Genomic DNA, 22,126 nt, shown 5'->3' with positions numbered 1-22,126 from the left:
CTTATTTCTATCTATTCTTTAAATAACTATACTAAACTAAAAACAAAGAAAACTTTTTTGCATGATTCAAATAACAAGAGTAGACATGCAAAATAACAAGAGTAGATATGCCAAATTTATTTGTTACTGAAGGGAAAACCGTTCCAGCTGTTCCTGAATAGCTTCCTTCAAAAGGATTTCCGCTTGCTCGGTGAATGTCTTGCTAGAAGATATAATTTCTTGGAATTGAGGTTTAGTATCTTTTAGGTGTTTACGTAACTCATCCAGAAATTTATTTACCTGTTCGATTTCTAACGAATCAAGATATCCTCTTGTTCCGGTATAAATAGTAGCTATCTGCTCTTCCACTGGGAGAGGATTTGCCTGGGATTGTTTAAGCAATTCCCTTAATCGTCGACCCCTTGCCAATTGATTCTGACTTGTTTTATCGAGAGCAGAGGCGAATTGTGCAAAGGCTTGTAACTCTGCGAATTGAGCTAGTTCCAATTTTGATTTGCCAGCTACTTGTTTCATGGCTTTAATTTGAGCCGCGGATCCTACTCTGGAAACAGAAATACCCACATTAATAGCGGGTCGAATTCCGGCATTGAATAGATCCGCCGATAAGAATATTTGTCCATCTGTAATGGAGATTACATTAGTAGGAATATAGGCGGAAACGTCTCCAGATTGAGTCTCAACTATTGGTAAAGCGGTCATACTTCCTTCGCCTAAAAGAGAATTTAATTTAGCGGCTCTTTCTAAAAGGCGTGAATGCAAATAAAAAACATCCCCTGGATAAGCCTCACGGCCGGGAGGTCTTCTTAATAGAAGGGACATTTGGCGATAAGCTTGTGCCTGTTTGGAGAGATCATCATAAATTATTAAAGTATGCCGTTCGCGGTACATAAAATACTCAGCCAGGGCTGCTCCCGTATAAGGAGCGAGGTATTGTAATGTAGCAGGTGAATCCGCCATTTCAGCTACTACAATAGTGTATTCCATGGCCCCCTCCTCATGGAAAGTAGTTACTACTTGAGCTACGGAGGATGCTCTTTGACCGATAGCTACATAAACACATATTACACCTTGCCCTTTTTGATTGAGAATTGTATCTGTAGCTACTGCTGTTTTGCCAGTCTGTCTGTCCCCAATAATTAACTCTCGCTGACCGCGCCCTATAGGAATCATCGAATCGATAGCAATAAGCCCTGTTTGAAGAGGTTCGTATACGGAACGCCTGGAAATTATACTTGGAGCAGGAGATTCAATTAAGCGAGATTCGGAAGCTATAATTTCGCCTTTCCCATCAATAGGTTTAGCCAGAGCATTTACAACACGACCCAAGTAAGCCTCACTCACGGGTATCTGAGCAATTCTTCCTGTTGCTTTTACAAAACTGCCCTCTTGTATCATCAACCCATCGCCCATTAATACAATCCCAACATTTTTGGATTCCAAATTCAGAGCAATACCCCTAGTACCTTCTGCAAATTGGACTAATTCACCCGACATTATTTCACCAAGACCTATAATACGAGCAATCCCATCCCCCACTTGAACTACGCGACCTATATTCTCAATCCCTACTTTCCTATTATATTGTTCAATACGTTCGCGGAGAATTTTATGAATTTCGTCGACTCGAAGGGTTGCCATTAGTGTTTCTTGACTCTTTTTTCGAAAGCAAGGGGAAAAATAATGCCTAAATTCTAAACGAAAGTAGAAGTTCAAGGCCTAATTAATTTAATTATCTCTTCCATTCCAGGGACCCGAGAATGCCAATATTAGCACGAATCGTACGGAAATGTAACTCGGTATTCAAACAACTATTCAGAGTTCCTAGAGCTCCTTGTACGGCCTGTTGGAAAACCCGCTGTCGGACCTGATTCATTGCCCTTTGTTTTTCAAAATAAAGGGTTTCGTTTTTAGACTTTTCTAATTGTTCCAAACTAATAGAAGTAGCATTAATCAAATTTGCTTTTTCTCGTTCTATCTCAGAGTATCCATTCATTCGATACTCATCCGCTTCTAGTTCGACTTTCTGTAATCGAATCCGAGCTTTTTCGAGTTGCTCAATGGTCCCTCTACGCAATTCTTCTGAATTTCGAATAGTACTCAAGATCCTCTGTTTTCGATTATCTAATAAATCTTTTAATGAAAGTAGATTATTTTGTAAGTTTACAACTTTTATGATCTCTTCCCGAACCAAACATGAATCTTTCGATTCATTTGGCTCTCACGCTCCTTTTTTTCTTTTTTTGCTATAGCAATTTCCATATCTTTTTTTAAGTATAAGTAATGAGCCTATCCTCTATCTTATTTTTTATGTTTATATTTCAATATACCGAAACCTATATAAGACTAGATAAATATTAAGAGGACTCTTCCGCCTAGATAAAAATATATCATGGTCAGCAAAGTTGTTTCTTTATTTATATTTGCCCTTTAGTTAATAATTTCAATTTCATTAAGAAAAACTAACTAAATAAATGGAAAATGAAAATTAATAGAATTCTTTTTTTTTTTTCTTCAAATCCAAAAAATTTCTCTTTTTTATACATAGGTCGTCGATTCGGCATTGGTTAAAAAAGGGCAGGGTGCCCCTTCTTTTTTTTTCTAGTAAATAGTTCAAACCATTTTATCGATATGAGTGTTCTATATCAGATAAATTTTACATTAGCTATTTCCCGTTTAAATTCGGTACTAATACTAATATAGTTGTAGAAAGAGTACCTCTTTTTGCCTGGACTTCAAGCAGTTTAGCTTTAACCGTGTTAATGGTCTCACATTCTTGGTTTATAGAGAATCAAAATTGATTTACCAATGAGTCGCGAAATGCTATGGTTCTTCCATATGATTTCTGAATTTATTCAGAAGTAATTCGTCGAGATCGTGCACCCTTTTCTTATTTATCCGAAAAATACTAAAAAATATTCTAAAGTGCAGCCGGATAGATCCAATCTATTCTTGAAATAGACAACTCGCACACACTCCCTTTCCAAAAAAAATCAAAACACCAACCACTACAGTTAGATTTATTAGATTTGTTGCTAAAATATCGGTATTAAGCCCGAAACTGCCAGCGGATGGCCAGTGAGCTAAAAAAACGAAAGAATGGGTTACATTTTTCATATGCTCTCCTCTTATAGATAGGACGAACAAAGAACAAAGTTTTTCGATCACTTACTTCGCTCGCCCTTTTTTGATCGGTTTTTTTAATGCAAATAGATTCAATCTAGTAATTTCTTTTAGATTAAGTCTTAGGTCTTGTTTGACCGGTGAAAGGCTTCCTTTGTTGAAATGTTCCGTTCCCAAAATTCCTAAAATAAAAGGAAAAAACTTTCCACTTTCCTAAACTAAGGACGGGAAATAAGAAGGCGAGCATATCTTCTAAATTAATCATACTCAACTCAGCCCTTCCTAGAATGCGGTATTATCTGTCCCGATAAATAGATAATTCCAGGAGTAATAAATAGGAGTAAATTAAATAAAGTATTGATATAATTGGAATTGCGGAAGCAAATACCAATTTACTAAAAAAAGAAAAAAGTATCTAATCGAAATCGAAAGAACTTTTTTTTTTAGGATTAAACAAAAGGGTTCGCAAATAAAAGCGCTAGTGCCACAACTAGTCCATAAATTGTTAAAGCTTCCATAAAAGCTAGACTAAGCAATAAAGTACCTCGTATTTTACCTTCTGCTTCTGGCTGTCTCGCAATACCTTCTACAGCTTGTCCTGCAGCAGTACCTTGACCAACTCCAGGTCCAATAGAAGCAAGCCCTACGGCCAATCCAGCAGCAATAACAGAAGCAGCAGCAATTAGTGGATTCATGGTGAGTAGTTCCTCGTGTCAAAAAAAAAGAAATGGTTAAGGATACAATCAACCAAAAAATTCTTACTTCTAAGCTCTATTGGGGAGAAGTAAAGTAACTAAAAAGTACAAATTGAAATCAAATTGAAATGTGAATTGTCCGAACTACATAGAAGGGAATTCTATATCCATATATCGGATTAGATAATGAATCTAACCTAGGAATATATAATATAATATCAATATCCTATATACATTTGTTTCTTCTATTTTGTTTGCATATTTTCTCATTTTCTATTGAATCGGATTCTAAAATCATTGCTTAAAGTGGAAACCCGCATAAAAGAGGACTCCACTTATAGATATTAAGGATATTTATTATAGTATAGATCTAGCCTGACTCCACCCTCCTTAATGCATATATACTTTGAAAATTCCATAATATAGTCTATTCTATTCTCTCTCCTACAACTCTAGGCTATATATTCATACGCATTTCTAACTATTGCAACCAAGCAGATTATCTGGAACCATGCATGAATTGAGCTAAGCTGAAAAAAAAAATACTATATTCCAAAACTAGTCAATTCAATGATGACCCTCCATGGATTCACCTATATAGGCTGCGGCTAATGTTGCAAAAATAAGAGCTTGAATACCGCTTGTAAATAATCCAAGAAACATGACCGGTATAGGGATTACTAAGGGGACTAAAGAAACAAGAACAACAACGACTAATTCATCCGCCAATATATTCCCGAAAAGTCGAAAGCTAAGCGATAATGGTTTTGTGAAATCTTCTAGGATGTTAATTGGTAAAAGGATTGGGGTTGGTTTAATATATTTCTCGAAATAGCTCAATCCTTTTTTGCTAAGACCAGCATAAAAATATGCCGCTGACGTGAGTAAAGCTAAAGCAACAGTAGTATTTATATCATTCGTGGGCGCTGCTAATTCCCCATGGGGTAACTCTATAATTTTCCAAGGTAAAAGAGCACCCGACCAATTTGAAACAAAAATAAAAAGGAACATAGTTCCAATAAAGGGAACCCAGGGACCATATTCTTCTCCAATCTGAGTTTTGCTCAAGTCTCGAATAAACTCAAGGACATATTCAAAAAAATTCTGCCCGTCGGTCGGGATGGTTTGTGGATTCCGAACAGCTATGACAACTGAACCTAGCAAGATAGTAATTACGACCCAAGAAGTGATGAGTACCTGGGCATGAATTTGAAAACCTCCTATTTGCCAATAGAAGTGTTGGCCTACTTCTACACCCGATATATCGTATAACCCCTTGAGTGTTTTAATGGAACAAGGTATAATATTCATATTGTCCTCTGATAAAAATTGAACTTCAAAAAAGGAATTCTTTTGATTCAACCATCTCTTTCTCAACTCAGCAACTTGAACTATTAATTTGATATTTAGGATACCAAGAAAGCACATCAGATCATAATATATATCAATACCCTCTAATATATATCAATATTCCCCTTCTTTTTTCTATGCAAAACAAATTCTATGCAAAAAAAGATATAGTAAGTCATTCCATAAATCTACGCAGTTGTCCAAGAATTCACTATATATTCTTAATCAACGATTTCTTATATAGAGAGAACGGCCCTCACAAATTGAAAATACTAATTTGTTAAGAATCAATCGAATTGAAGTCATAGTGTCATCGTTGGCTGGAATCGATATATTCGCGAGATCCGGGTCACAATTTGTATCGACTAAAGAAATAGTAGGAATTCCCAAAATGGCACATTCCCGAAGAGCTATATACTCTTTTTGCTGATCAAGGACGATCACAATGTCTGGCAATCTCGTCATATATTTGATCCCGCCGAGATACCTTTGTAAGGTAGATAATTTTCTCTTCAAGATTGCCACATCTCTTTTTGGGAGATGGTGGAATTTTCCCATTTTTTCTTCCGCTCTTAAGTCTCTAAATTGAGAAAGTCTAGTTTTCGTAATCGACCAATTCGTTAACATACCACTGAACCACTTTTTATTAACATAATGACAACGAGCCCTTATTGCAGCTGATGCTACTAAATCTGTTGCTCTTTTTTTGGTACCAACAATTAAGAAACTTTTTCCCTGACTTGCTGCATCAAAAACTAAATCACAAGCTTCTGATAAAAAACGGGCCGTTCTAGCGAGATTTATAATATGAGTACCTTTACGCTTTGCCGAAATGTAAGGGGCCATTTTAGGATTCCATTTCTTAATACCATGACCAAAATGAACTCCTGCTTCTATCATCTCTTTCAAATTAATGTTCCAATATCTTCTTGTCATTTTTTCCACACTTCCTTTTTTTTTCATCCTAACATTCCATTACGGAATTTATTTCTTTTTGAAGATTAAGAAAGATCCGAAATAGCTTGAAATAAATAAAATAATAATTGTTCTGAGAGAACCTTGTACTAAGAGTTGGCCATTGATACATTGATACATGGTATAAACAAAACCTTAATTTAATGAATTAACTGACTTGTTTTACTTATTAAAATAAAAATCTTAAAAATCTAAAATTTAACCTGTTAGTGTTCTAAGTTCAAAAGTCTAGTAAAGTAAAAAATATGTTTTATGTATCCTTAGGGTTAAATGTTAAATGGGGGTTTTTATGTCTCATAAAAATTGTTTGTTACGTCAGAATCTGAAGAAACTAATTCTGTATGGAGAAACAAAAAATCTCTCATTTCCGACGCGAATAGATTTTTTTTTTTTATTTCGAAATAAAGGTTCTTGTCTTGTGGGGAACGATGCACAAATTTTTGGAATCCGGTACCAACAGGTATAATCCCCCCCAGAACTACGTTTTCTTTCAAGCCTTTCAACCAATCAATGCGACCTCGTAGGGCAGCTTTTGCTAAAACTCGAGCAGTTTCTTGAAAACTTGCTTCAGATATGAAACTTTGGGTATTCAGGGAAGCCCTTGTTATTCCCAATAAGATTGCCCGATAATAGATCGATTCATCCAAAGCTCGCCCTGCTCGTTCCGCTCGCAATAGTCCGATTAATTCCCCAGGCGAAAAAACATTAGACATTCCATCTTCGGAAACCCGCACTTTTGATGTTACTTGGCGTATAATAATCTCTATATGTCTATTATGGATCTGTACCCCTTGGGATCGATAAACCTTTTGGATTTTATTAACCAAAGAAATACGACTTTGGGCTATGGTTAGCTCAGCTCCAATCAAGAATCCCCAAGGGACCCCAAGAATTCTTGGTATACGCTCATTCCAATCCTCAATTCTCCTTTCGAGATTGGGGGATAATGAATCAATTGAACGCGCTTCAAAGATTTGTTCCACTTTTGGAAGACCTTGCGTTATGTCACTAGATCTCGATTTTTCATATATAAACGTAACTAACCTATCTCCCTTGTAAAGGATTTCTCCATAATGACCATTAACAGTTGCTCCTGTAGTGGCCAAATAAGGTTTAGCTGCTCTTATAACAAAGGAATCCATATTTACACTGAAAATTTGACCAGATTTTTTTATGTGCGATTTAAATAGACATACATTTTCACAAATAAATTGTCCAAGGTGAATTATTGCCAATGTCTCTTCCCAAGAATCATGATGGACAAAGTGACAATTCAAAAGGAATGGATCCAACATTATGTTACTATCGAAATTGGAAATCCTTTTATTTTCATCTATTAAAGAGTATTTAAGTTCTTGAAGTACTTGGAAGGTTTGTTTCAAATTGTCAACGAACAAATATTTTTTTAGCAGGATTTTATTATGCGTTAGTAAATAGTAAGATGAAGAAAAATGCGATATACTAGCTACAATAGCCCCTAAGGGCCCAAAAATTTCTAGAATAGGAATTCTAGGATTCCATTCTTTTATCGCATTGGGATGTTTTGAATTCTTGAATAAACCAATTCGAGAACAGTTGGATGCCGACAAAATCATCAAAGATTGGTATTCTTTATTTCGATTCAACAAAGTGCCAATAGCTTCTTGATGTTGGCTAAGTGATTCAATCTTCGCCTTGGAATAAAAAGAATTGCTATTGGCGCGATCTAACCTATTATGGGGAGTCGGTCCTCCACTTGTCCTATCATACCTTTTTCGTGTATACGAAATAGTGGACTTGACTAACTCAATTCTTAGGAAATCGCGAATAAGATCATTTGCTCTTACCTCAACAAGGGAAGCACCAGCCTTTTCTTTTTCTTCTTGTTCCCAATTCACTACTAAGCAAGTTCTAACAAATTGACTATTTGTGTGATAAATTCTTTGAGTTAACTTGCTATTTTCATGATAAATAAAATTGACAAGTCGAATTTGGAGATTATTTTCTTCTTGCAAGAGATCCTGCGGGAAAAGTGTTGCTAAATTTCTTCCTTCGTCCATTTCATATGCCACTGTAGGGCGAACGGAAACAAAATACTTTTCCTTGCTCTTGAGAATTTTTTTCCGTTGAACATAGACCCAATTTTTCTTTTTTTTTGATTCCTTAGAATCTTTTTTTTGTCTTTCTGGCGGTATCAAACACCCACCTAATATCTTATCTGCCTCTTCAGGAAAATGAATATCTCCGGAAAATATTTTGAGTTCCGTATGGCTTTTTTTTCTCTTCACTCGGACCAGTCCGCCTAGTCCACTTCTTGTATTTTTTGTGAGTTGTGTATCCACTCCAATAATACTATTGTCAAGTATCTTTAGGGATGAAGATCTCGGCAAGATATGAAGTTCTTGAAGAATGAAAAAAAACCGATCTACTTCTTTTTGGTATTTTAGACTAAATTCTTTTGTTCCTCGATGCTCAATCAAACCCTCTTTTTTTAAGATGGAATCTTCCTCTGGGCTCTCGTATTCGTCCTCTGAGTCTTCTTCTGAGTCTTCCTCTAAAGTACCATATTTTTCCTCGCCGCTTTCCCCGGGGCTGCCATATTCGTCTTCTGAGTCTTCTTCTAAAGTTCCATATTCGTCCTCTTGGGTCCTATATTTGCTCTCTGGGTTCCCATATTCCTCTTCTGAGTCTTTCTCTAAAGTCCTATATTCGTTCTCTGGGTTCCCATATTTGTTTCTCTGGGCTCCCATATTCGTTTTCTAGGGTTTCATATTCGTATTCGTCTTCTAGGATTCCATATTTAGATTCTTCTAGGGTTTCATATTCGTCCTCTCGGGTCCTGTATTCGTGTTCTAGGGTCTCATATTCCTCTTCTGAGTCTTCCGCTCGAGTCCTATATTCTTCTTCTAGGGTCCTATATCTAAATTTAACAATTCCTGAACCCTTTTTATCTTTTCTGTATCGGGGATCGTCAAAATAAGCAAAAATAGTATTTCTACGTAAAACACCCATAAAGGGGATTTCAATCGAAATCCCAAAACAGGATATTAGTTCTTTCTCTTGTTCTTGATGATATTGTAATGGAATGACGAACCTATTTCTTCGCTTTTTCGCCAACAAATCTGAATTATCTTGAAAAATAGAAGGATAGATCAAATTCCAATGGCCATTGGACATGATTCGATCCGACGTTGAATAATCAAGAATTTCCCTATCTTTTTTACCATAAGTATTCATTTGATCTTGATCCTTGTGGAGTGAAAAAGACGCTATACTGGATCTGCACATACTTACGGATAATATCCATAAATGGCTTGTTTTTGGTAATCGACGAAGATTACCATATTGATATTCGGGCGCATGGTAAACATCAGTACTCCAGTGCATTTCGCCGTCTGATTCAGAATAAATATGCTTTTGTACCCTTTCTTTAAAATGTAAAGTGGACGTTCCGGCACGAATCTCCGCAATTACTTGTTCAGATTTTACATATTGATCATTTTGCACTAGAATCAAGCTTTTTGAGGGAATATTCACACTATATAGAATATCTTGACTCTGAATAGTTACATGCAAGTCTATATAACATAGAAAAGCAGGCTGTCCATGACGGGTACGTGTGGGGTGAACCAAATTCTCATTGAATTGGATTTTTCCATTCGAAGGGGATCGTACAAGGTCGGCAGTACCCCCTGTGAATACTCCGCCAGTATGAAAAGTTCTTAATGTTAGTTGAGTCCCTGGCTCCCCAATTGATTGACCCGCAATAATACCTACGGCTTCTCCCAATTCCACCAGATCACTATGAGTAGGACTCCGGCCATAGCATAATTGACAGATCCAAGAAGTGCTTCGGCAAGTAAAGGGGGTTCTAATATATATTGGTTGTGCTCGAAATGGTTGTGCTCGAAAGGCAGTTATGAATCGATTGACTAATCCAATTCCAATATCTTGATTTCGCGCGGCAATGCATCGTGAACCGATATATATATCGTCTGCTAATACACGACCAATTAGTGTTTGGACAAAAAGTTTTTCCGTCATCCCATTTTGAGGACTTACAGAAATACCTCGGATAGTACCACAATCTCTTCTACGCACAATAATATGTTGAACTACTTCAACAAGTCTACGTGTAAGATATCCAGCATCTGCTGTTCGTACAGCAGTATCTACAACCCCTTTGCGGGCTCCATAGCAGGAAATTATATATTCTGTCAAAGAAAGTCCCTCGCGTAAATTGCTTTGAATAGGTAAATCAATCATTTGTCCTTGAGGGTCCGACATTAATCCTCTCATACCTACTAATTGGTGTACTTGAGATGCATTTCCTCTGGCTCCTGAAAAAGACATTAGATAGACTGGATTAGAAGGATCCGTTATCCGAAAATTTGAATTCATTTCTTGTTTCAAATATTCACTTGTCGCATACCATATCTCAACAGATTGGCGTAATTTTTCTACCGCGTGTACAGCCCCATAATAATAGTGTTTCTCCAAAAGAAAACTCTGTTGTTCCGCGTCTTGGACTAACCATCCCTTAGAGGGTATTGTTAAAAGATCCTCGATTCCTAACGAAATCGATGTAGTAGTGGCTTGATAGAAGCCCAGAGTCTTTAGTTGATCCAGTATATGGGATGTATATCCCATTCCAAAATGATCTATTAATCTGCTAATAAGTCGTTTCATACCAGTTCCGTCTATCTCTTTATTATGAAAGACCAGATTGGCCCGTTCCGCCATACATAAGTACCCCCCTTTTCGGCTGAGTAGGATTCGACAATTGCTGAGTAGGATTCGACAATGGGCCTGAGTCAGTGATTCGAAAATTTAATTAACTTAATTGCCTCAATCTCAATCTGGATTCGCGTGGCAAATAATGATGATACTAGGGAAATCGGAATGCCCCCCGAAAGCAAAGGGGAGGGGCATCGCCGAATCTAACTTTCTTGTTTAGGTAGTGTATGAATAGGCCTGACTAAATCCTTGTACGGCTTCCTCTATTTCTCTATAAAAAGAAATATGACCAAGAGTGGTTCGAATGTATATCGAACGAATTTCTTTTTTTCTATTTCCCATTATTAGATAGTGAGCATAAATCTCATGATAAGTCCCCAAAGATTCATATTGAATTTCAATCGGAACTTCTCTTGACCCAATGACGCGTTGATCCAGGTTCCATCGTAGCCACAAGGGACTATCTAAACTGATTAGTTTTTGTCTATAAGCTCCCAGTGCATCATAAGAACTAGAAAAATGGGGTTCTTTATCTTTCCTATACTTAGAATTATTATTATTGTAATTGACTTTTAAATTTGGATAGTTTCTGAAACTATTATATCTATTTGCACAAATACCTCGACGCTTTCCAATTGTTAATACATAAAGCCCGATAAGCATGTCTTGGGTTGGTACGCAAATAGGATCCCCAATAGCAGGAGATAAGAGATTCATATGAGAAAACATAAGTAAACGGGCTTCCGCCTGAGCTTCCAAGGATAAAGGTAGATGAACAGCCATTTGATCTCCATCAAAGTCTGCATTGAAACCCTTACACACTAATGGGTGTAAAGAAATAGTACGCCCCTCTACTAAAGTGGGTTGAAAGGCCTGTATGCCTAATCTATGCAGAGTAGGTGCTCTATTTAACAGTACAGGATGTCCCCGCATAACTTCTTGAAGTATTTCCCATACAATGGGTTCCTTTTCCCAAATTTTCCTTTTAGCAATCCTGACATTAGAAGTGGCGCGTTTCGTGATTAAATCGCGAATTACAAATAGCTGAAAAAGCTTTATTGCTATCTCTAGAGGTAATCCACATTGATGTAATGAAAGCGAAGGACCCACAACAATGACAGAACGCCCCGAGTAATCGACCCGTTTCCCAAGCAGAGTCTCGCGAAACCTTCCCTCTTTACCTTCAATTACATCTGAAAGTGATTTGTATACTTTATTGTGACCATCCCTCGTCGGTTGCCCGCGGGACCCACTATCAAGAAGTGTATCCACGGCTTCTTGTACCAATTTTTCCTGGCACATTACTAAATCTGCTGGCGCTAATTCACTTCTTTTTAATAGATAGGCAAGATTGTTGTTCCGACGGATAACTCTCTTATAAAGTTCATTAATGTCTGAAGTCACTACTTTATCTCCAGACCTATAAACAATAGGTCTCAATTCGGGAGGAAGAACCGGTAATAAGCACAAAACCATCCATTCTGGTTCTACATTTGTTTGAATAAAATGTTTCGCCAATTGCATGCGTCTAATCAAAAAAACTTTTCTTATTCGTCTTTTTCTATCTTCCCACTCATCTCCACTATACCCCTCGTCTTCTAATTCCTTCCATTCGACCAAAGAATTCTCTATAATAATTCGCAAATCCAAATCTGCTAATTGTTCTCTAATAGCACCTGCTCCTGTCGCAATTTCCCGATTTCGAAATGTTGCAAAGCCTGGGGTAGAAAAAAAGGGAGAAATGCTGTGGTTACAGGATGCAATTTCCTCTTCGAATAAACCTCGTAATCGTAAAAAAGTGGGTTTTTTAGTGCTGGGCCTAGCAAAAGAGAAATCGCCGTATACTAGGCCCTCCAACTTCTTAAGAGGTTTATCTAAAAGATTCGCGATATAACTAGGAAGACCTTTCAAATACCACACATGAGTCACGGGACATGCGAGTTTGATGTATCCCATTTGATATCTTCGTATCCGAGAATCCACAAATTCTACCCCGCATTTTTGGCAAAATCTTTCGTCTTCGTTTTCAGCTCCGCTCGCTCGAGAATTGCCACAACCGCAAATCCCGCTTTTTATGGGTCCAAAGATTCTTTCGCAAAACAATCCATCTTTTTCTGGTTTATCGGTTTTATAATGAAAAGTAGAGGGCCTTGTGACTTCGCCAACGGCTTCTCCATTAGGTAGGTTTTTGTTAGCCCAAGCCTTTATTTGTTGAGGGGAAACGAGTCCAATTTGAAGTTGTTGATGTTTATATTGGTCAATCATAAAATAGAAATAAGAAAAGAATTTATATTTATTCCGATCAAACTTCCTCCCTATTAACCTGGAAGTTCTTTTCAGATACAAGGAAATGATTCAGTTCTAGAGCCAAAGATCGTAGTTCTCGAACGAGCACTCGAAAAGATTCTGGAGGATCCTCATGATTAGGTATTCTTTTTCCCCAGATCGTAGCATTAAGTATTTCTTGGCGAGCTATAAGATGGTCAGATTTATAAGTAAGTATCTCTTGTAAAATATGAGCAACACCAAATCCTTCTAAAGCCCAAACTTCCATTTCTCCTACTCGTTGTCCCCCTTGCTTGGCTCTTCCTCTAACCGGTTGTTGTGTAACAAGTGAGTAGGGCCCAGTAGAACGCCCATGAATTTTCTCATCAACTTGATGAATTAATTTTAAGATATAGGACTTCCCTATTAGAACAGGTTGCTCAAAGGGGTCGCCTGTTCTTCCATCAAATATTCTGCTTTTTCCCGGGTACTCGGGTTCAAATACCCATGGATTTTTTGTTTCTTTACTGGCTTCATATAATTCTGAAAACACAAGTTTTCTTGAAGCCTCTTGCTCATATCTCTCATCAAAGGGTGCTATTCTATAATGTTTCTTTAGCAGATCCCCCGCTAATCCGAGCGAGCTTTCAAATATTTGTCCCACATTCATTCGGGAGGGTACTCCTAAGGGATTGAAGACCATATCAACGGGTGTTCCATCTTGCAAATAGGGCATATCTTGCCTAGGCAAAATTTTGGAAATGATCCCTTTATTCCCATGTCTTCCGGCTACTTTATCCCCAACTTTGATTTCACGTTTCTGTAAAATATATACACGAACCATTATGTCGAGGGGGTCCCTTTGGATCCATTTCACATCGATAACGCGCCCTCTTCCACCTATAGGTAATTTCAGAGAAGTTTCTTTTGAAGTGGAAACCTCAAGGCCGAATATGGCCCGTAATAATCCAGCTTCTGCGATATATGATGATTCGCTCGCTATCTGAGGCGTTAATTTACCTACTAAAATATCACCAGTTTCTACCCAGGATCCCAACCTAACAACTCCATTTTTGTCCAAATTGCGGAGTAAATGTTCTTCTAGATGTGGTATTTCTTTAGTGATTTTTTCAGCGGAGCCCTGGCTTGTCGTATCCGTCTGAATTTCATATTTCCGGATGTGAAAAGAGGTATAAATATCCTCATATACCAAACGTTCGCTAATTAGTACTGCGTCTTCAAAATTGTAACCTTCCCATGGCATATAAGCTACTAATACGTTTTTTCCTAAAGCAAGTTCCCCCCCAACTGTAGCAGCTCCTTCTGCTAAAATTTGTCCTTTTTTAATGGATTTACCCCGTGGAACCCGAGGTTTTTGGTGCATACAAGTATTTTTGTTAGAGCGACGGTGGTTAACTAAAGGAATACTTATAGTCTTCCCACTACTTGATAAAAGTATCTTATGACTATCAGTAGAAATGATCTTTCCCTCGCGTTCGGCTATAACGGAAACCCTCGAATCTAGAGCTGTTTGGCGTTCCAATCCAGTTCCAACAATGCATTTCTCGGACCGAGAAAGTGGAACTGCTTGGCGCTGCATATTAGAACTCATTAAAGCCCGATTCGCATCATTGTGCTCAATAAAAGGAATGAGAGAACCCCCAATAGAAAAATATTGGAAAGGAAAAATACTTCTAACATGAATCTGTTCCCATGCAATAGTCAAGAATTCTTGGCGGTATCTAGCTGGAACAACCTGTTCTTCCTGAATACCTTGATTCAAGGACAAAGAATTTCCTGCTGCTATCATATAATACTCATCTCTATTTGGTGATAGATAAACCACCTGTCTCTCTTTTTTTTCTTTTGCTTTCTCAGCAGATATTTCATAAAACGGACTCTCTATAGATCCCCACAAGTGATCAATTCTCGCATGAATTGCTAAGGATCCAGTAAGTCCAACATTGATTCCTTCAGACGTGTCAATTGGACAAATACGCCCATAGTGACTCGGATGAATATCTCGGCTCCGAAAACTTGCGGTTCTCCCCGTCAACCCTCCAGGACCTAAACAACTCACTTTTCGCCCATGAACAGTTTGTGTCAATGGATTCGTTTGATCAAAAACTTGAGATAATGGGTATGTGCCAAAAAAGGTCTCATAAGTAGTTATTAATAAAATTGAAGTTGAAGTTGGAGTTACCAAAGTTTGGGGAGTCGGTTTCGATTGACGTATGAATACTCTACGAATAGTTTTTTGAACTGCATGTTGTAAACGACCAAGAGCCAATCCGAATTGATCTTGTAACAGATCCGCAACCGAACGAATACGTTTATTTTTCAAGTGATTCATATCGTCATCGTCAAGTATACCCGTTCCAAATTTCATTCCAATCAAATGATCCGTAGCGGCCAATACATCTCGTGGTAACAAGAATGTATTGTTCTGAGGTATATCAAGATTAAGTCTCCGATTCATATTTCGTCGACCAATCCTTCCTAATTCACATTTTTGTTGAAAAAATTTCTTTTGTAATTCCTCGCATAAGGACTCCGAAAATACCAGGTCCCCACCTACACAAGCAAATTGTTGATAAAACTCCAAAATAGCTTTTTCTTTTGACTCAATCCTCTTCTTCTCCTTAGCATTCGGGAAAGACAAGAAAATTTCAGGGTAGGAAACATTATCTAGAATTTCTCTTAGATTCGAACCCATAGCTGATGATAGAACTAGAATAGATATCTTTTGTTTTCTACTCACGCGAGCCCATATCCTTTCTTTTTTATCAATTGCTAATTCCGATCTCCCTCCCCAATCTGATATTATAGTCCCGGTGTAGATAGAAATTCCCTTATGATCTAATTCCGAGCGGTAGTAAATACCAGGACTTAGCAATATTTGATTGATCACAATTCGGTATATTCCATTTATAATAAAGGTTCCTAAGGAATTCATTATAGGAATGTTTCCGATAGAAATGGTTTGCTTTTGCACATCGAAACCAAAAATTAATCTCGCAGATACATATAATTCGGAAGAATAGGTGAGTGATTCATACACAGCATCTCTTTCTTTTATCGAGGGTTCTAGCAATTGATATCCTTTCGCAAATAATTGAAATGCAATTTCGTGATCTGGATCTTTAATTGTTGGAAACTTGTCAAGTTCTTCTGCCAAGGCTTGATTAATGAACCTAAAAAATCCCTCGAATTGGATCTGACTAAATCCGGGTATTGTGGACATTCCCTCGTTTCCATTCCGGAGCATCTTAATCTTAAGTTTCCTGTTTATCAAAGAAAAATTCCATTATCAGCTCACTCTTCATCAATCCCTACGGATTGATCTAGCAATCATGGAATCTATATTCTGTTTACTGAATCACATGAAATTCTAGGGAACTCCACATACGTATTTCATATATGTATTTCATACATATGAATAGAGACCATTTCGACGAAAATTCTAGTTTACCAGGGGTACAAATGAAATGAAAATGAATTGCTAAAATATTCCTACAAAAAAAATTATGCCACTTATACTTTATAATATTCTAATCAGATTGAATGGCAAAGATTTCTCATTTTATCCCCTTTCTATGAATGTAATAAAGCCGTAATATAATACACTAGAAAGTTTTACTTTACTTCGATTTAGAATAGCGTGCTTACTTTAATTTCTAAAAATAATTTGAGGGTTCTTTTTTATTTCGGATCGGAGTAGTATAATTGCTAGAAAATTAAGTATTTCATTGTGGAATTCTAAAATAAAGTAAGTCCCTTTTTTAAGTACATGCCAATCTAATTATCCACCTCTCCCCATATCCATGCTTTTCTTTTATCGTAATTTCACTTGGGTAGGCCAAGATAGTCAGGTTATACTCTAATATCAGAGCAAATTTCCTTTTTTTATTCAAGATATTTAATTTAATACTTTGAAAAATTAAAGCACGATTCCCCATAGAGATATGTACATAAAGGGGATCTTTGGATAATAATGCTGCTCGGACCTAAAGTTCACCTATACACGGATTAAGCATAAAGCCATAATATTTTATTATGCCATTGAAATTGAAGGGGGGGAGATAATACCGATTTAAGAGTAGTTCACTACTGCAATTCAAAAAAGAAAGAGAATTCTAGTTAATGGTTCCAATTTGTTCTGAATTTTGCAGCCTGTGACTAGAAATCCACTTTTCTTCTTTTTCATCTCAATAGAAAGAAATGGGAAGTTTTATTGTGTTAGCAATGTATGTTTTAAGATAGAATCTATCGAGGAGAATAATCGAAACTGGATCAAAAAAAGCAGGAGTATCTTTTTTGAAAAAGATTGGAAAAAAGTAAGTTTAATTATATTCAAAATAAAAGAAAGGGGCTTTTCGTAAGAAAACGTGGATGAATACTTGCTGTTTTCTAGATTTTCGATCGGATTTTTTGGCGGCATGGCCAAGCGGTAAGGCAGGGGACTGCAAATCCTTTATCCCCAGTTCAAATCTGGGTGCCGCCTGATCAATAAAATACTTAGGTTTTCTAGTACTGATCGAATTCAATCAATTTTTACTTCGCATAAGTTCGGGCAAGAGAGTAACTAAGCCTGCCGATACTGGGTTTAGAGAAACCATACCATAGTTCTATCCTTAAACTAGGGTTAGGGTTTGTTTTGGCGGTAGTGGCCAAAATGGTTATCAATAGGGGTGAGGTAGTGTTTCCTTATTCTTTTATTATATGAATTTGAATTGGTTCTTAATTGATTCGATTTGAGAATTTTTAAATACGAGGATAAGATGTCAGAAATCTTGGTATCCAAAGAAAGGTCCCTAAGGGGCATTCTTCTCTTTTTCAATCTAAGATTCCAGAAGGGACTCCACGAAAGAATATCAAGACTTCCTAATTATCATACATTTTTTTATCGTACATCTTATGTGACCTACATACACTAGAGTAACAAAAGGAATAAAAAATCTTCCTATTCCCGCTTCTTCTATTCAGGACATCATTCCCGTACTCTTTCTTTTTTAAGGTAAGGAAAAAAGGGCTTTATAGTATCGTATTTTTAATGCTCTCTAATTCTACAAGAATTCCTATAAGAATTTGTTAGGAGTAAATTCCTTGAACTGATTGATCCATGGCCTTAGGGCAGAAGCCCTTTTTGACTCTGTACCCTTGATTCCACTATGATTATTGATCAATAGTAGAATAATCCCTTCATAGAAATAGGAGACATAATTTAGATGGATATAGTAAGTCTCGCTTGGGCTGCTTTAATGGTAGTCTTTACATTTTCTCTTTCACTAGTAGTATGGGGAAGGAGTGGACTCTAGGGATACGATACTACTAATTGATTAAGTAATCAAATTGTTGTATCAATTCTTTTTTTAATTGATCGTTTTGCATTAATTATTTTGTCAAACGTTATTCTTTAATCTTTTTCTTTAGTTTTGTTTCACTCCTGTAAGAAACTCTTGTATTGTAAGAAAGAGCCATTATACCAATTAAGAATTTCTACTAGAAATGACTAATGGTTAAAAAAAGTTCTATACATAAGAAAATTAGACTTTCTTCCACGGAACTATTCACGGCATATCACACATTTTCCATTTGTTTTATACTCTTTCTTTATTCTTAGAATAATTTTTATTCTCTTTTGAAGCATCTCGCGGGATATTTAAGCATGAAAGATTCGCTGGTTTTTTCCTTTTACTTTTTACTATAGTCTATTCTTATATTATTTTTCTTTCCTTCCATGGATTCTTTGGTCAAGAATTGTCTTCGATTTTTTTATTTTGACCTGATTGAAATTAAGTGGATGCAATGAAAAAAGAAATTGAATTAGACTACTTAACTATTTCAATCTACTAATCTATTCTATGTAGATTCAAAGATAATATAATAGAAAGGACTCTAAAGTGTCGTAGAAAAAACTATATGTAGTTCTTTCTACCACACTTTAAGATTCCAACCAGATCCTTTCATTTAAGACTTGGATTTTTTTTATTTAATCCCTTTTTCATTTCTTCAATGATTAATTGGAATTCCACTTAATTATTTTGGCTGACTGTTTTTACATAAATAATAAGTAAAAAAGAAGTAGGAATTAGAATGAACAGTGCAGTAGCAATAAATGCGAGAATATTGACTTCCATAACCTCTTTATTTTTTATTTTCACAATAACTCGGGATGTAATCCCATGGAGAGGAAAAAGGGGTATCTTGTAAATTCAAGGGTAGGGCTTGCATTCTGATAATACTGAATCAATTCAATATTATGAATATCGGATCTATCAAATCAATTCATGGATGAGAGTTATATAGTATAACATAGGAAGATCCTATATCCATACTAAGACCAAAATGGGTTTTTTGATTGGATTAGGAATTCCCTCTTTTTTAATCCTTTTTTTTCTACTTTTTCTTTTCTATATCTCTAACCCACGAGCTTTCTTAATCTTATACAATTTCTCTTCCTTTTTCTTATAGTTATACATACAATTATGTATGTATTATATGAGCAACTTTCTATGGGTCACATAGACATCCAAATAAGCAGTAGAAGTGAGATGGGGAAAAGAGGTCTGAAATAAAAAGGGAATACAATTTATGTATGGATTCCGGTAAAATACCGGTACTCTATTCCATAACAGTGGAATAGGAAATTAAGATGAGGATGGTATCATCATAAAGAAAGATAGAGTAATATCCTAAAATTCTACTAATCCACATATCGTATGTGTGTCTTTCTTTATCTTTATCGATCGGGAGTAGTGAAAAAAAATTCCTATACTCCTTCCCTCCCTCTTTAATGAGAGATGCAAAATAAAAAAGTGAAGTAAGGGTGCCCTATGGGTATTTGATCTTGCTCCCTGCCCCTTTTTTTTCATGGAAAAAGGAAATATGAATTTCTCCATTCATTGAACCCTAGTTCGGGACTGACGGGGCTCGAACCCGCAGCTTCCGCCTTGACAGGGCGGTGCTCTGACCAATTGAACTACAATCCCCGCGGGGTGTATGGCATACCCATTCTTAAATAGAACCATAAGAAGATTCGATTCGTCTGTCGTACTCTAAGAAATAGGACGAATCATATACTACATACCCACATATTAATATTATATTATACGTGGGTATAGTGAGAGTGACATAACTAGTATGTCGTGATTTTTTATCACTAAAAATGGATAATAATCCACCCTTCAACAAGAAAAACTCTTTTGTTTGTAAGAAAGGAATGAGAGAGATATGGATTAGAAAAAAAAATCCCCTTTTTTATTTCTCTTTTATTTCTATAGATCAGACATTTTATTTTATGGGAGAAAAACAAAAGGATTTAGTTCATATTCACGAAGCCCTAGATTTTTGGGCCGAGCTGGATTTGAACCAGCGTAGACATTGTCAACGAATTTACAGTCCGTCCCCATTAACCACTCGGGCATCGACCCAGGAAGAATTTATTCTAGGGTTTTTGCTAATCTATGATTAACCTCCTTTCATAATACTCCCTACCCCCAGGGGAAGTCGAATCCCCGCTGCCTCCTTGAAAGAGAGATGTCCTGAACCACTAGACGATAGGGGCATCACTAGACGATAGGGCCATATACAACCGCTCGTGATTATACTATAATCATAGTATGAGCAGTTTTTTTGAATTGTCAATATACTCGAAAAGTATAACTAGATCCAAAGCAAAGAGTTTTTCTAACTTTTCTGCTATGTTTTCATCTAGGATTTTTTTTAGTTGATGGTTAGATTAATTCATGGATCATCCTCTACCTTTTAGGGAAATTCATTTTAAATGTATAGAATAAGAATGGATTACTAAAAGGGATTCTAGATTAGTTCAGTACAGGTAGTTATTTTATTGATCTAAGATAAGATGAAAAAGAGTCCAATTTTTTTTTTTATTTCCATTCCGTGCTTCATTTAGTGTTCAGACCAAAAATGCATTCATCCCGCACTAAGTCATAAAATTCTCTAAAGAGAAAGCTTCAAAAACAAAGAAAAAAGCGAATCAATTTAGTAGAAAAGTACTCTATCAGATTCGAACCAATGACTTACGTCTTAGCACGAGATTACTCTACCACTAATTTAAAAAGCCCTTTATCGGATTTGAACCGATGACTTATGCCTTACCATGGCATTACTCTACCACTGAGTTAAAAGGGCTTTTTATTTAATTCAAAAATTTGCCACTTTGATTTCCCATTATGGGTCTACTGCATAATGTACATATTATATATATATAATATATAGAGATATAGAGAGAGACATTATGTATAGATTGTATATGTATTGATATCTTGAGAGCTCAAAATAAAATTAAGAAAAAAAAACATACCCAACTCTTCTTGGTTCATGGTTTTCCGTTTCCGAAGGCTAGTAAAATAGGCGGATTCTGGAACCCCAAGGATTCAATGGTATATGGAAAATATAAGATTTCCAATCCTAGCGGGAAAAGGCAGGGAACAGATACCCAATAGGATAGGATCCTTGGGAGGAACTTTTGGTAATGGCCTTGATCCTCTATGCTATTTTTTATGTGTTCTTAGTTCTATTGAACTTTTTTGATTCTTTTAAACAAGAATCTAATAAACTAGCATTGAGTCAGTGGAAAAAAGGAGAGAGAGAAAGTGTTAAATGGAGAGAGTCGACTAATCATAGACTTTTAGGATCTTCTTTACATCAGGTAAATCTGTCAGCCCTGTCCGTTTTTTTCTTTAAGTTACGACTCTTTAAGTTACAACTCTTTGCTTCTTACTTCTATCAAGCCATAGGGAAAGTCTATGATGAATTTGGAAAACTCATCTCACTCTTACTCTATGGCTCGGACTTAATGGGGGAAGAAAACATCTTCTATAATTTCTTTTTTGTTCAATTCTGGACAAAAAAGAAAAGGAAAAAAGGAATTTATAGGGACAGTGTTACCCCCTATATCCCCTAGTTTATATTGTAGGAATAATAAAACAATTTAGCAGTCTGGCACACTTACGTCCTCGCAAAGTAAATAATGATTA

General features: G+C 36.4%; 3 protein-coding genes and 4 non-coding genes across 7 annotated transcripts; 1 reads left to right on the top strand and 6 right to left on the bottom strand.

Moving 5' to 3' along the window:
* Positions 1-17: 17 nt before the first annotated feature.
* Positions 18-1,741, bottom strand: LOC123423433 (ATP synthase subunit alpha, chloroplastic). The gene has a single exon (XM_045107857.1). The coding sequence runs from the start codon at positions 1,636-1,638 to the stop codon at positions 124-126; it is 1,515 nt and encodes a 504-aa protein (XP_044963792.1). The 5' UTR covers positions 1,639-1,741; the 3' UTR covers positions 18-123.
* Positions 1,742-4,299: 2,558 nt separating this feature from the next.
* LOC123423437 (ATP synthase subunit a, chloroplastic) lies at positions 4,300-5,638 on the bottom strand. The gene has a single exon (XM_045107860.1). The coding sequence runs from the start codon at positions 5,241-5,243 to the stop codon at positions 4,383-4,385; it is 861 nt and encodes a 286-aa protein (XP_044963795.1). The 5' UTR covers positions 5,244-5,638; the 3' UTR covers positions 4,300-4,382.
* Positions 5,639-12,412: 6,774 nt separating this feature from the next.
* On the bottom strand, positions 12,413-20,175 carry LOC123423430 (DNA-directed RNA polymerase subunit beta). Its single transcript, XM_045107854.1, has one exon. It carries the CDS (start codon positions 16,387-16,389, stop codon positions 13,159-13,161), a length of 3,231 nt encoding a protein of 1,076 aa, XP_044963789.1. The 5' UTR covers positions 16,390-20,175; the 3' UTR covers positions 12,413-13,158.
* Positions 17,555-17,625, top strand: TRNAC-GCA. Its single transcript has one exon. It is a non-coding gene; the product is annotated as a tRNA-Cys (tRNA).
* On the bottom strand, positions 20,040-20,113 carry TRNAD-GUC. Its single transcript has one exon. It is a non-coding gene; the product is annotated as a tRNA-Asp (tRNA).
* Positions 20,176-20,472: 297 nt separating the features above from the next.
* On the bottom strand, positions 20,473-20,554 carry TRNAY-GUA. The gene has a single exon. It is a non-coding gene; the product is annotated as a tRNA-Tyr (tRNA).
* Positions 20,555-21,206: 652 nt separating this feature from the next.
* Positions 21,207-21,278, bottom strand: TRNAT-GGU. The gene has a single exon. It is a non-coding gene; the product is annotated as a tRNA-Thr (tRNA).
* Between the last annotated feature and the right edge of the window lie 848 nt (positions 21,279-22,126).

This window comes from Hordeum vulgare, unplaced genomic scaffold (assembly GCF_904849725.1).
Source record: "Hordeum vulgare subsp. vulgare unplaced genomic scaffold, MorexV3_pseudomolecules_assembly, whole genome shotgun sequence".
NCBI lineage: Eukaryota > Viridiplantae > Streptophyta > Magnoliopsida > Poales > Poaceae > Hordeum > Hordeum vulgare.
The sequence above is the reverse complement of the archived record's forward strand: the minus strand, read 5'-3'. Positions and strand labels throughout refer to the sequence as shown.

Bases quoted from the DNA above. Each gene is read 5' to 3' on its own strand.
- LOC123423433 (XM_045107857.1), bottom strand. From the start codon at position 1,638: ATGGCAACCCTTCGAGTCGACGAAATTCATAAAATTCTCCGCGAACGT.
- LOC123423437 (XM_045107860.1), bottom strand. From the start codon at position 5,243: ATGTGCTTTCTTGGTATCCTAAATATCAAATTAATAGTTCAAGTTGCT.
- LOC123423430 (XM_045107854.1), bottom strand. From the start codon at position 16,389: ATGCTCCGGAATGGAAACGAGGGAATGTCCACAATACCCGGATTTAGT.